Consider the following 13,283-nt stretch of genomic DNA (forward strand, 5'->3'; position numbering starts at 1 on the left):
CCTACCCCCGCGGAAACTCTCCCAACAAGCAGATAGAAGATACCAACCTGACAAACGACATCAACCCAGGAAAAGATCATATGAAGATATGACTTACAGACCAAGGCTACAGTCTGAGCAGAGAGGCCTCTCGTCCAACTCAAGAACACACCGCTCAGGATATTCTGACAGAGATCATTCCAATGCTTCTTTTAATAGAGAAATAGCATCATACCATCGCCCTAGGAGTCACCAAGACCCCCATCCCCCAAACCGAACAACCCTGTGGAGAGAAAAAACAGTCTCATCTTTTGAAGTCCCAGGGGAACCTTCAGTTTCGTCAAGAGAAAGGAGACCTCCCTTGGAACGTAATATCCCAAGTTCTGACCCCCAGATCTCCGGGTTCTGCCTCCACTTGCTTCTCCACTTCCAAGCAAAACGACTGGTACCTCATCACAGCGAGGACGTGGGCGTCCTCCCCTGAAAAAACAAAAGGCTAAAAAAATAAACCCAAAAACTCTTAGGAGCAAAGACACGAAAACGTAATCTCACACAAAGCTCCCCAAGGAAGACAGTTAACTCCAGCACTCCAACAAGATCAGGCCCCTCAAGACCTTGTCAAAAGAAGACCATAAAACAATCCCTAAATCCTAATCCTCGAGAGCATGAGCCTACACTTACAAACTGAGTTGATCAAAGCAAGGAACAAAGTGATACTAGAACGCCCCAACAACTACACCCGACCCCATTAGCTCCTAAAATCTCTTTAATTCCTGCAAGTAAGAAAAGAAAGGCGGATTTTCAGAAACCGCCAACCCCTCTTCCTTAAGAGTTGTTAGCTGGAACTGTTGTGGGTTGGGGAATCCCATAACAGTCCAGAGATTATGGGAAATCAGGAAAAAGATCTTCCCTGATGTCCTCTTCCTGATGGAAACCAAAAACCCTCCAGAGATAGTTTATCAAACACTCCACTGGCTTGATTACACAAATCACCATTTGGTTCCCCCACACTCACCAGCTGCAGGTGGACTAGCCCTCTTCTGGAAAGCTAACCTGGAAGTAAAAATACTCTCCTCGAATCAGAACTTTATTGACACAAGGATTAAGGCAAAAGGACGATGTTTCTTCTCTACCTTCCTGTATGGTGAACCAGATCGATCAAAAAGAAACCTGGTATGGAATCAGCTTCAAGACCTTGCTTTATCCCGATCCGGTCCCTGGTTTATCATAGGAGATTTTAATGACATCATTTGCAGTGATGAAAAGGTAGGAGGTCTATCCAGATCCGAAGGTTCTTATACTGACCTTAGATCTTTGATATCATCGTGTGACCTCTATGATTTGAAGCATTCTTGAAACTTCCTGGAGAGGAAAACGACATTCACATGTGGTCAAATGTAGACTTAACATATCTATGGCTAACAGTGATTGGATCCTGGAATACCCATCAGGTAGAAGTGAATACCTTCGCTTCGAGGGCTCAGATCATCGTCCCCTTGTAACCTCCTTTGACCCTGTTAAAAAACACCATAAAAGTCTATTTCGTTATGACAGACGATTCAGAGATAATCCGGAGGTTGGAGAGATAGTCCTCAAGGCGTGGAACCTGAACCCGACAGCCCCTGTTGATCAACGCCTACATGCATGCCGGATGGCTATCATAAAATGGAGTAAGGAACATTTGCTGAATAGTAAAAAATATATTCTTTCTCTAAGTGATCAACGTGAAGAAGCTATGTGTGATGATGATGTAAGCCAAACCACCATAGATAACCTGAACCAACTGCTTGCCTTGGCATATCAACGGGAGGATGAATTTTGGAAACAACGCAGCAGGCAGTTATGGCTCACCCTGGGAGATAAAAACTCGGGTTATTTTCATGCTGCAACAAAAAACCGAAGACCCATCAAAAACATTTCGGTCCTAGAATCACCATCAGGGGATAAAGTTTATGAGGAAAATGAGATCATCAAAGTTATATCTGATTATTACCAAGAAATCTTCACTACTCAAGAAGGAGAAAGAAATAGTGTGGTCCATGAAGCTCTCTTACAATGTGTTACTTCGGAGATGAACTCGATACTTATAGCTATGCCATCCCCCTCCGAAATCAAACAAGCCTGTTTTGCAATCCACGCAGATAAAGCTCCAGGACCTGACGGTTTCTCAGCCAGTTTTTTCCAAACAAACTGGGATACGGTAGGCGAGGCGACCATCGCAGAAGTGCAAACCTTCTTCATCTCTGGTAACCTACCACACAAGATAAATCACACTAATGTTAGACTTATCCCGAAAACAACAACAACACAGAAGGTATCTGAATACATACCCATTGCTTTATGCTCTGTTTATTACAAAATCATTGCTAAACTCCTAGCAAAGAGACTACAACCTGTGTTGCATGCTTGCATATCTGAAAACCAGTATGCTTTTGTCCCCCAAAGAGCTATCTCGGACAATGTACTCATCACACATGAAGCCCTTCACTACTTAAAGACATCAGGTGCTGAAAAAGATGTTTTATGGCTGTTAAAACAGACATGAGTAAATCCTATGATAGGCTTGAGTGGGAGTTTATTGAATCAGCGCTTGAAAGGTTAGGTTTCCATCAAACCTGGATCCGCTGGATCATGCAATGCGTAACCACGGTCTTGTTCTCCTACCTGATTAATGACCAAGCAAAAGGATGTAACCTCGCAACGTGGAATACGGCAAGGCGACCCCTCTCTCCATACCTCTTTATCATCTACAGCGAAGTCCTATCGAGATTATGTCTGAAAGCACAGAGAGAAGGAAACCTCATCGGTATTAAAGTCGCAAAAGGTAGTCCTAGAGTTAATCATCTTCTCTTTGCGGATGATACCATGTTCTTCATCCGAGCTGACAAACAGAGCTGCATCAAAGTAAGGAACATCCTGAAAAGATACGAGACAGCGTCAGGACAACAGATTAATCAGGCAAAATCCTGTATCACCTTCTCTGCAAAAAGTCCAGCCTATATGAAAGAAAAAGCAAAAGAGATACTGGAGATACAAAAGGAAGGGGGACAAGGAAAATACCTTGGCCTGCCTGAACTCTTTGTGATATGATCATGAGACCATCCAAGACGATCCTTGAGTCTTGCTCAACACGAACGAAGTCAAAGATCAACTCTTCCTACCAAACTACTATTTGGGATGCATTCTTACCTCATCTAGAGCATATCTCGAAGTTGAATCAGTCCAATCAGAGTTTAGGTGAAGGAGTTATTCATTTTACAAATCAGGTGAACTCATGGCTACGCGACTTAGACCTACGAGAATTCAAAGGAGGATTCCGACCAAGCCAGAAGTACTCAAGCTATGAACAAAACTGTTCTGAAATCTTGATCCATCCTAGAACCACTGAGAATTGGAAGCACGTTAAAATCAGTTCATACTTGAAAGATATGGATATTTCAAGTAAGTGGATCTGTCCTAGTTCCATTTTCGCGTCTGAGCCAAAGATCGTGTTACACAGACCAACTCAGAATCAATTTGGACACGAAATCAACTGGAGGATCTCAATGGATCTCTTATGTTTCCAACAAGCTCAAGAACACAAGATTTGGCCAACAAACCACAGAGTTACGTCCCATTTGCCAAAGGAGGTGGATCTATTTCTTAACTTGATGAGTTTCAGGTCCAGTTGGTTTAAGAGCTTCCAGAATTATGTTTGGCAACCAGGAGTTGTTTTCTACTAAGCCCAAGATGAAGAAATGATACAGCCCATGCTGTTTCTCATCAGAAAATTGGATCAAGGAGTCAAAGAGAGTTAAAAAGATCAAGGAGGTACTTAATGGGCTAATACAAGAACTTATGACAAAAGAGAGCATGGGAAATTATTTTGGGGATGATACCTATCAAGTCCAGCCCAGTTTGAGCCTAATTCAAGTCCAAGAAAGCCCAAAATAATCACTTTATTTTGTGGTCAAAGAGAAGTGACGAAAATTGGAGTTCAACTCACCTTGGGAAGAAAACCTTGGGAAGACAAAATTCAAGAGTTGAATCTTCATTCAACTATCTATCTTTATTGTTTTTAGTTTCAAGAATAATACTTGGCTTTGTTACCAAGTTTTCTTATCTTATATAAACTCATGTAAGAGTAAAGAAATAATAAACAATCCAACTTTTTTATCAAAACCTTTTCTTTTTGAGAGTGATTCTCTTCTGTTCTTTGTGAACAAAACCGATTGCTTGGTGTGATTCCAACAATCAAAACCGACTACTTGGTGTGATTCCGATAGTCAAAACCCCGATCTCCTTGGTGCGAGGCTGAGAGATCCGATCTTTTTGGTGTGAGGATGAAAGATCAAACCGGTATATCAAGAGTCTTTCCGCAACTCTTGTGCGACCATTCATTCCACCATCCTTATTCTTGAGGCTTCGTCGTCTTTAGAATCAAGGTGTCTCTATCAACCAACTCGAAGGTGCCGAATCCTTGGGAGGATCATATCACTTTGGAAGGAAGAAAAATGACCTATTCACCTCTATCATTGACCGTATCAAGCAGAAAGCTCTAAGTTGGTCGTCAAGATTCCTCTCCACGGCTGGTAAGCTACCTATGCTTAAATCTGTGCTCTCATCTATGCCAACATATACTATGTCGTGCTTCCATCTACCTAGATCACTCTGTAAACGCATACAGTCAGCTTTAACAAGGTTCTGGTGGGATACTAAGACTGAAAAGAAAAAAATGTCTTGGGTTGCTTGGAGAAACATCACAAAACCAACAAAGATAGGAGGTTTGGGGATCAGAGATATCAAACATTTTAACAAGGCTCTACTGGCTAAGCTTAGCTGGAGACTACTAACAAAACCGAACACCCTCCTAGTTAAAGTCATATTGGGCAAATATTGCAAATACACACCTCTTTTGGAGTGTAAAGTCCCAGCCTCAGCCTCCCATGGATGGCGAAGTATAGGCATGGGTAAAGAGTTGCTAAAATCCAACCTGGGAATGCTAATAGGGTCGGGTGCCTCCATTCCTGTGTGGAGAACTCTGTGGTTGTCTACTTCCACCCCCTTAGCGCCTATAGGTCCCCCAACTGAAGCTTCACAGCATCTCAAAGTTACAGACCTCCTACTACCGAATACCAAGGAATGGAACCTGGAACTCATCAGGAAAACCCTACCCGCTTATGAAAAGGAAATATTACTACTCAAGCCAAGCAGAAGAGGAGCAGAATATTTGGGCGTGGTTACCTACTGCAGATGGAATCTATACTGCAAAATCTGGCTATTTTGAGTCTACCAAATCTGATAACGACCATACTGAAGAGAACAGTGGATATGCCAACAGGACTATTCCGTTTAACTGGCAAACCAATATTTGGTCCCTCAAGACATCACCAAAAACCAAACTGTTCCTTTGGAAAGCTGTGCAAAATGCCCTCCCAGTAGGCTCTAACCTCCTCCATCGCAAAATTAGTGATTCAGCTAAATGCCCACACTGTGATGCAGAGGAAACGATCCTGCTCTTCCAATGCCCCTTTGCCCGGCAAGTTTGGTCCCTGCTCCCAGTAAAATCACCATTACAATTGGACAATTTAAACTCAACGGAGGCTGGAATAGAAAAGGCTAATAAACTCATATGCTTACCTCCGACAAGAATAGGAGCAGGACCAATCTCCCCCTAGCTTCTCTGGACGATCTGGACCTCGCAAAATCAGCTAATTTTCAGCAAAAAAAGAATCTCTACGGAGGAAACATTGCTTCTAGCCTTGGTAAGAGCCAAAGAATGGCAGAATGCTCAATCATCCACCGCCAGAGTTATACCACCCCCCAAGATGAGTAGCCATAATCCCAACCCCCATCACAATATAACTTGTTTCACGGATGCAGCATGGTGCGACGGTGTCGCCGGTCTTGGCTGGGTGATTAAGGATCAAATAAATCAGGTTATACAGGAAGGCTCAGCCTCTATGGAGTATGTGGGCTCTCCTTTGATGGCCGAAGCAATGACAACTCTTACTGCGGTAAGAGTTGCAATTGAATCGAACATCGACAATATCTCTTTCGCTTCCGACTCGCTCATGCTGGTGAAAGCCCTTAATCAGAAGCTCCAACAGAAGGAACTTCATGGGACTCTCCACGATGTCCTCTCTCTATCCTCTCAATTTCAATTCTGCTCTTTTAATTTCATCTCTCGCTTATAGAACCGTCAAGCTGATCAATTGGCAAAAGATGTTCTTCGTTTGTATAAGCAACCCTAATTTTAATTGAAAAAGCGTTTTAGTTCAAAAAAAAATAAAGATAACAGAGCAATTTTACTCTCAAAAAAAAAATTGTATAATTTTGTAGTTTTCTTTTTCCAAACACAAGTCTGCAAAATCACAAAACTTTATTTTTTTTTGTTAAAAGGCATATAAAATCACAAAAACCTGACATAATAAACAAATAAACTTCCAAAATTAACTTCTCTATCGTTCTTTTTATTGATTGGTTATGTATTTGTAGATGTGTATTCTGATTTGCTCAATGTTGGTGTATGTCTAATGCATCAACTCTTTTACAAGATTCTGAATCAATGAAAGGATGCGATGCTAAAAAAAAACAAATAAACTTCCCAAGTTCTGTATCATATATTCATATGGTTATATATGCTTCATTTCTCCGAGTAGTCTTTGTATTTTTTTTTTTTCAGCTTGTAATTTTTATTTATTGATTGAGTATAGTATATTGAGTTTTGGTTATGCGATGGACAAAGCCAAAAGACTCTCTCCTTCCATTTATATTTTTGGTATATATATCTTCCAGGTATAATATTACACGTGAGTTTGTTTGTTTGTTGCATCACTTTATTTCACATGTTATGATTGGTTGTCCCACAATCTTTAAAGCCGAACTCTACTCTACAATCTACAGATATAATCAGACGGTACGTACGTTGTAATTCTAGGTTTTGAAAATCAAATTCTCTCCCTACCGACACAATGCGTGAAGAGCAATACACATGTACTAGTCGTGTTCATGTTTCTAGAAACAAGTCATGATATCTTTTCATCCAAAAGATTAGTATTACACCAAAAAACAATATTTTTAAGCAGAGCACGTACGAGGTTAACGAGTCATAAACTTTAGGCTCGGACATCAAATCAAAATATATTTCTGTTGATCGATTTGATGAAAGTTTTAAATATCTTCTAAGAAAATCTATTTGCAATCTTTTTTTTTTCTTAACCGAATTTAATTTTCAAGATATGAAGGCAAGGACTATATAACAAAACCTAACTAGTAATCTAGATTATTTCGATCCCCAGTTTAAATTTATACCATTCCAAAATTTTCATTTTCCATTGGGCTAAAAGAAGATTATTATAGAGAAGGAAAATTCGAAAGGTTTCTCTATACAAATGGAGGAGACAAATGAATCTTTTAAGAATCATACTTTAAGCACTTTTGGTATATAAATCTATATCTCCCTGTCTCTTATATCAATCGTCTAACTGTGAAAATATGCTTTCTTCAGAAGAATCATAGACAACGTCATTGGGACGAGCATCAAGTGAATACCAGTTTTGTTTTATAGCTTCTTGTATGAATTCAGTCAGAGAGCTTTGCTTTGGGTTCTACATCGTCTCCATTTGAATGTGGCGCTGCTGCTGTCTCATCGCCTGCATTGTTATTGATCCGCAAACCATCAATGCCTTTGAGTGCGGTTTCATAGTTTGCATTGTCACTCCCGCCACTGAATGGTTCACGGCTACTCGAGTCCACAACTCGTCTTGATGATGATCCTTCTGATCGACCCAAGTTCAAGGATCCAAGTAGCTGAGAGATCACAATGAACATCCCGAATCAAAATATGGTACCCGGGATGGAAAAAAACAGCATGACAAGAAACTTACCAGCTTATCCTTTGCAACTGCAGATTCATTTACAATCTTGTCTTTCTGCTTCAGGGTAAAATCCGGATTTGTTCTCTGGTTTGGGACATCTACAGCAGACAAACACGCCTTAAGTATATACACACACCTATCTGGCTGCATTTTCTTAAAGAAGGATCATAAGCATTCAAAAATATACCTGGACGCTTCTCAGAATTGCCGACCGCAGTGTTTAATCCAGAACTAGTTCCAACACCACCATCCTGACAACAGAAACATTGCATTATTCATTACATGTATCATGGACGGCGCCCAAAATTAAAAGTATCAAGACTGTACCTGGGGACGAGGTTGAGGGTTTCCAGATTGTGATTGCTGATACTTAAATACTGTCCAGTCAAACACAAAATCAAACTGAAAACCTGGATAAACAAAATACTCATTTGGTGTCAACAAATGCTTCTGTATGAATTTTAATAGCCTGATAGAAAGAAAGAAGAGATAAAATGAAATGACCTTCACGAATAAAAAGGTTGCGGAATAGTCTCTTCAAATATGCATAGTCTGGCTTATCATCAAACCTAAGTGAGCGGCAGTAATGGAAGTAGGACGCAAACTCTGTTGGATGACCTCTGCATAACGTCTGCAAAGACACTGATGCAAAGTTAAGACTTAAGAGTATTATCTATGATCAACCTTCTCTACTTCATAATAAGTTCTTAGTACATGGACTTGTATAAGTTTCTAAATGTGCACCATAAGAACTTACTTCGATGGAAGTTGAAACCTTCGTTTCACTGATCTTATCATATTTCTGTTTCTTGTTCCCAGCTTTCAGTCCCTGCCACGGGAGACTAACAGAAAACAGGATGTAAGAGATGGATTGGGAGACAAGAAGCGGGATAGAAAGAAAGGTTCACTCAATGATGACTCTCACCTTCCCTTGAGGAAGTACATGAGGATATAACCAAGCGATTCTACATCATCTCTCCGACTTTGCTCTACCAAATGTGTATAAATGTACAGATGAACAGAAAGATTGAAATAAGAAAAAAATAGCCAGGGGAAAGAGAGAATAAGATCCGTGATTAATCAGGAGGGTTTATAGAAAGCTACCGATCCCTAGGTGAGTGTTCAAGCTGGCATACCTCGGGGTCCCAATTAGACTTTTATTCTCCCTGAAGCATGTATACGTATAATGTATGCATAAATAAACTGGAAGTCAGAAAAAAACAAATCAGAATCGGACATCCAAAACCTTATTATGTACCTGTATGGGATGTGTCTATGAGTTGAGCTGTCTCTGTATTTCTTAGCCAAGCCATAGTCTATGATGTATACCTAGGGAAAGAGACTTAATAAAGTAAGATCCCAAAATCAAAGTTGAGACTAACGAAAATATCATAACAGAGTTTATAAAGAAAGATGACCTGATTTGCCCGCCTTCCCAAACCCATGAGGAAATTATCCGGCTTTATATCTCGATGAAGATACGACTTAGAATGGATGAACTCGAGACGATTGATCTGACAGAAAGGTGTAAAACAAAAGGTTCATGGAAACCAAACAGATGAGAATGGCATCAATCAATGAAAAAGCATTACCATTTGATCAGCTAGCATAAGAACAGTCTTCAAGCTAAACTTCCTATTGCAATAACCAAACAGGTCTTCAAGGCTAGGACCAAGCAAATCCATCACTAATACATTGAAGTCACCCTCTGTGCCATACCATTTCATGTTTGGAATCCCAGCTACATCATTCAACGAACATACACAAGAAGATGAATAACACTAACCCGCAAACAACTATATATAATGAATGAGAATACAAGACAACAGAGAAAAATTGCATACTTACTTCCACCCTGAAGAACTCTATAAATCCTCGACTCGTATGACAATTGTGGATGCGCAGTCTTCACACTCTCCTGCACAAAAACCCAAAATTTAAAAAATCCAGCTTTATCATGATCCAAACCCCAAATGTTTCAAGTCAGTTCTCCAAAATGGGGACTTTTAAACAGAGTTTGAAACAACACACTCACAAGTTTAATAGCAACCTCTTCGTTAGTCTGAACATCAGTTCCTGCAATGACAACAGTCTCAAAAACTTAGTCTTTACAGACGAAGTAATTGAAAGGTATATAAGAGGGGGAAACGAACGAACCAAGGTAAATCTCTCCGAATGAGCCGCTCCCAATTTTGCGGCCAAGGCGGAACTTATTCCCAAAACGAGGTTCCATCCCCAATTGGAAAAGACCCTAACTTGTTGTGCTGTTCGTCTTCTACTATGTTGAGCCGATTTCAAACGCGCTGGAGAAAGTGAAGTGCAATAATAAAAAAAAACTAAAGAGGGTTTCACAGAGTAGGTGAAATAGGGGAGTGCGTAGGTGAGGAAATTAGTGAGATTCCATGGGATGGGAGCTTTGGTTGGGCAACAAGAAGAACAAGGAAGAAGGACCAAGGAAGAAGAAAACGCTGCGCGTGTGCGTGTGTGTCGCTTAGCCTGTACATATATTTTTTATTTTATTTTATTTTAATAAATAGGTTCGATATATTTTCATCCCGGGAAAAAAAAATACTGAATTAATATATATTTAATTTATTTATTTTAAGGTTATTTCGCTAAAAAAAAATACATTTACCTAAATTCCAAAAATCTCTAAAATATAGAAATTCGTATGTATTTCAACATTCATAGATCTTTTAATTAAAAAAAAACAAAAAATTTACATATTTTTTACTACCTAATAAACCAAATTTCATTCAACTCAACAGGTTATTACAAAAAAAAGACATATACAAAATCTCTACTAGTATTTTTGAAATACATTTTCAGAACAAATCCTCATTTTCAAAACAATGTCAAAAATATATACCAAAACTTCAAGACCAATTATAGGCAAAGTAATAAAAGATAGGAAAATCTCTCTACTTAATTCAAACATAAATATCTAATTCTTTTTTCAATTTTATTTGAATTTGTATTTAAATTATCATGAATTATTATATAATACATTTAGTTGATACGATTTGTGATTTTTTCTGCATGCATATGATATAATTCAAATTTTGTCCCCTTTTTTAAAATAAATATATATATATTACTCAATTGTTTTGTGCATAAGATGTAATTCTGCATATGAGGGAATCTGAACTTTCATGGCTCCAAGAATGTTTTTCTCATATAATATTATTTTTATTAAATAATTCTCATATATTTTCATCCAAAGAAAAAAGAATACTAATTAATATAATTTAAGATTTTTTTGCTTTTACATTTACCTAAATTCTTTTAAGTTTTTGCTGCAGGTTATAGCACATATATATTATTGTCCAACTTCATATTTGCTTATTCTTTTTTACCAGTTCAGCTGATTTTTAAAAATCCGTAGTTAAATAACATGTAATTATTGTCAAAAGAAAATAACATGTAATTTTGAAAATATCTCAAAATCTTCTAAAATATGATGCTCTATACATTCCATAAATAACCGAAACAACAACATGTGGTTAAAACATATTTTCACAATACATAGCATTAAATTTGATGTAAGAGTATAATCCACAGAGCAAAAATGGTGCAAGTGATTGAAATGATGGTTCATGCGAAGTGAAGTGATGGTTCAAAAATTTGAAAAAAACTTATTTTGCGTATATTGTCGGTTAGCGTAAAATATGTAAACATTATTTGGCAAGGTGTTTATTGTGGAGACAGATGCATGTGGTCATGGTATTGGGGCAGTGTTGATGCAAGAAGGACACCCTATTTCGTATATCAGTAGACAGCTGAAGGGTAAGCAACTGCATTTATTGATTTATGAGGAGTTATTGGCAGTGATTTTTGCAGTTCAGAAATGGAGACATTACCTACTTCCGGAACATTTTATCATTAAAACCGATCAAAGGAGCTTGAAATATTTGTTGGAGCAGTGTCTGAACACTCCAATACAACAGCAGTGGCTTCCAAAATTGTTAGAATTCGATTATGAGATTCAATACAAGCATGGTAAGGAAAACTTAGCTGCCGATACTTTGTCACGGGTGGATGGTGCTGAAGTGTTGCATATGGCCATGACTGTGGTGGAATGTGATCTATTAAAGGAGATTCATGAGGAGTATGACAATGATGCAGAATTAAAAGAGCTTATCTCCACTCTCAAGGTTAAACCATATGCGAAGAAACACTATTCTTGGGGACAAGATGTTCTTCGACGCAAAAGCAAAATTGTGGTTCCAAACAATGTGAAGTTGTGTGACACTATTCTTCAATGGTTGCATTGTTCAGGAGTGGGAGGACACTCAGGAAGGGATGTGACCTATCAGAGGGTTAGAGGTGTTTTTTATTGGAAGGGAATGGCAAGTGACATTCAATCCTATATTCGAAGCTGCCATGTTTGCCAACAGTGTAAACATGATAATGCTGCTTCCCCTGGTTTATTACAACCACTACCAATTCCGGACACTGTATGGAGCGATGTCTCCATGGACTTCATTGAAGGGTTGCCTCTCTCTGCAAACATGTCGGTAATAATGGTGGTTGTTGATCGATTGAGCAAGGCAACACACTTCATTGCATTATCTCATCCTTATAGTGCTTTGTTTGTGGCTCAAGCATATCTGGATAATTTTTAAGCTCCATGGATGCCCAAACTCTATTGTTAGTGATCGGGATTCTGTGTTTACAAGCGAGTTTTGGCGGGAATTCTTTACCTTGCAAGGTGTCGCTCTCAAAATGTCAACGGCGTATCTTCCTCAGAGTGATGGTCAAACTGAGGTGGTTAACAGATGCTTGGAGACATACTTACGTTGTATGTGCCACACCCAACCTCATATGTGGTGCAAATGGTTGGCACTTGCGGAGTATTGGTACAATACTAACTACCACACATTTACTCGGATGACACCATATGAAGCTGTTTATGGTCAAGCTCCGCCGGTGCATTTACCATATCTACCTGGTGAATCGAAAGTAGCAGTTGTGGCACGTTCCTTGCAGGAGAGGGAAAACATGTTAAAGCTGTTGAAATTTCATTTGGTGCGTGCACAACATAGGATGAAGCAATTGGCGGATCACCATCACACTGAAAGGGAATTTGACATTGGTGATTACGTTTACCTTAAGCTCCAACCCTATCGACAATCATCGGTTGTTGTTCGTATACCTTAAGCTCCAAAAGAAATTCCCAGAATTTGCAGTTTAATGGCCCTTGTGGACAAGGCTCTGCAGAGGGGAAGATTTGATACAGCTTTTAGAGAGAAGATATTTTGCAGAGTCAGTCGCACGAGTGTTCTCACGTGTGTGTTCAAGTTAAAGGGATCGTGCAACACGTGGACGGCTGAGAACGGGAGGCCGTTAGAAGATGGAATCTTTATTTTCTTTATATGAGCACCTTTGTTTAGCTCTTAGCTTCTTATCCAGAATAATCTTTTGTAAACGTTTCTAAGGTTCCGA

At 39.1% G+C, this 13,283-nt stretch overlaps 1 protein-coding gene and 1 pseudogene across 2 annotated transcripts; one reads left to right on the top strand and one right to left on the bottom strand.

Annotated features, from left to right (window-relative positions):
• Positions 1 to 1,237: 1,237 nt before the first annotated feature.
• LOC147950325 (uncharacterized) lies at positions 1,238 to 6,155 on the top strand (annotated as a pseudogene).
• A 1,140-nt stretch (positions 6,156 to 7,295) lies between these two features.
• Positions 7,296 to 10,344, bottom strand: LOC104701405 (casein kinase 1-like protein 5). Of its 2 annotated transcripts, none has more exons than XR_015563928.1 (14): positions 9,996 to 10,342; positions 9,874 to 9,914; positions 9,687 to 9,756; positions 9,431 to 9,579; positions 9,257 to 9,352; positions 9,097 to 9,167; positions 8,943 to 9,004; positions 8,764 to 8,827; positions 8,596 to 8,680; positions 8,343 to 8,480; positions 8,166 to 8,248; positions 8,026 to 8,089; positions 7,848 to 7,936; positions 7,296 to 7,770 (listed from the first exon to the last, which is right to left on the bottom strand). XR_015563928.1 is itself a non-coding variant. In XM_010417088.3 (14 exons), exons 1-14 carry the CDS (start codon positions 10,069 to 10,071, stop codon positions 7,543 to 7,545), a joined length of 1,305 nt encoding a protein of 434 aa, XP_010415390.1. In that variant the 5' UTR covers positions 10,072 to 10,344; the 3' UTR covers positions 7,296 to 7,542. The 2 variants fall into 2 exon arrangements, 1 of the variants encoding a protein (XP_010415390.1); XM_010417088.3 differs by having other exon boundaries at positions 8,343 to 8,469; positions 9,996 to 10,344.
• Between the last annotated feature and the right edge of the window lie 2,939 nt (positions 10,345 to 13,283).

This window comes from Camelina sativa, chromosome 1 (genome assembly GCF_030686135.1).
Source record: "Camelina sativa cultivar CO46 ecotype springtype chromosome 1, ASM3068613v1".
NCBI lineage: Eukaryota > Viridiplantae > Streptophyta > Magnoliopsida > Brassicales > Brassicaceae > Camelina > Camelina sativa.

Bases quoted from the DNA above. Each gene is read 5' to 3' on its own strand.
- LOC104701405 (XM_010417088.3), bottom strand. From the start codon at position 10,071: ATGGAACCTCGTTTTGGGAATAAGTTCCGCCTTGGCCGCAAAATTGGG. The intron at 9,580-9,686 runs GTAAGTATGCAA...TGAATGATGTAG, and splicing joins TAGAGTTCTTCAGGGTGGAA to CTGGGATTCCAAACATGAAA. The intron at 8,470-8,595 runs GTAAGTTCTTAT...GTGTCTTTGCAG, and splicing joins AGGTTTCAACTTCCATCGAA to ACGTTATGCAGAGGTCATCC.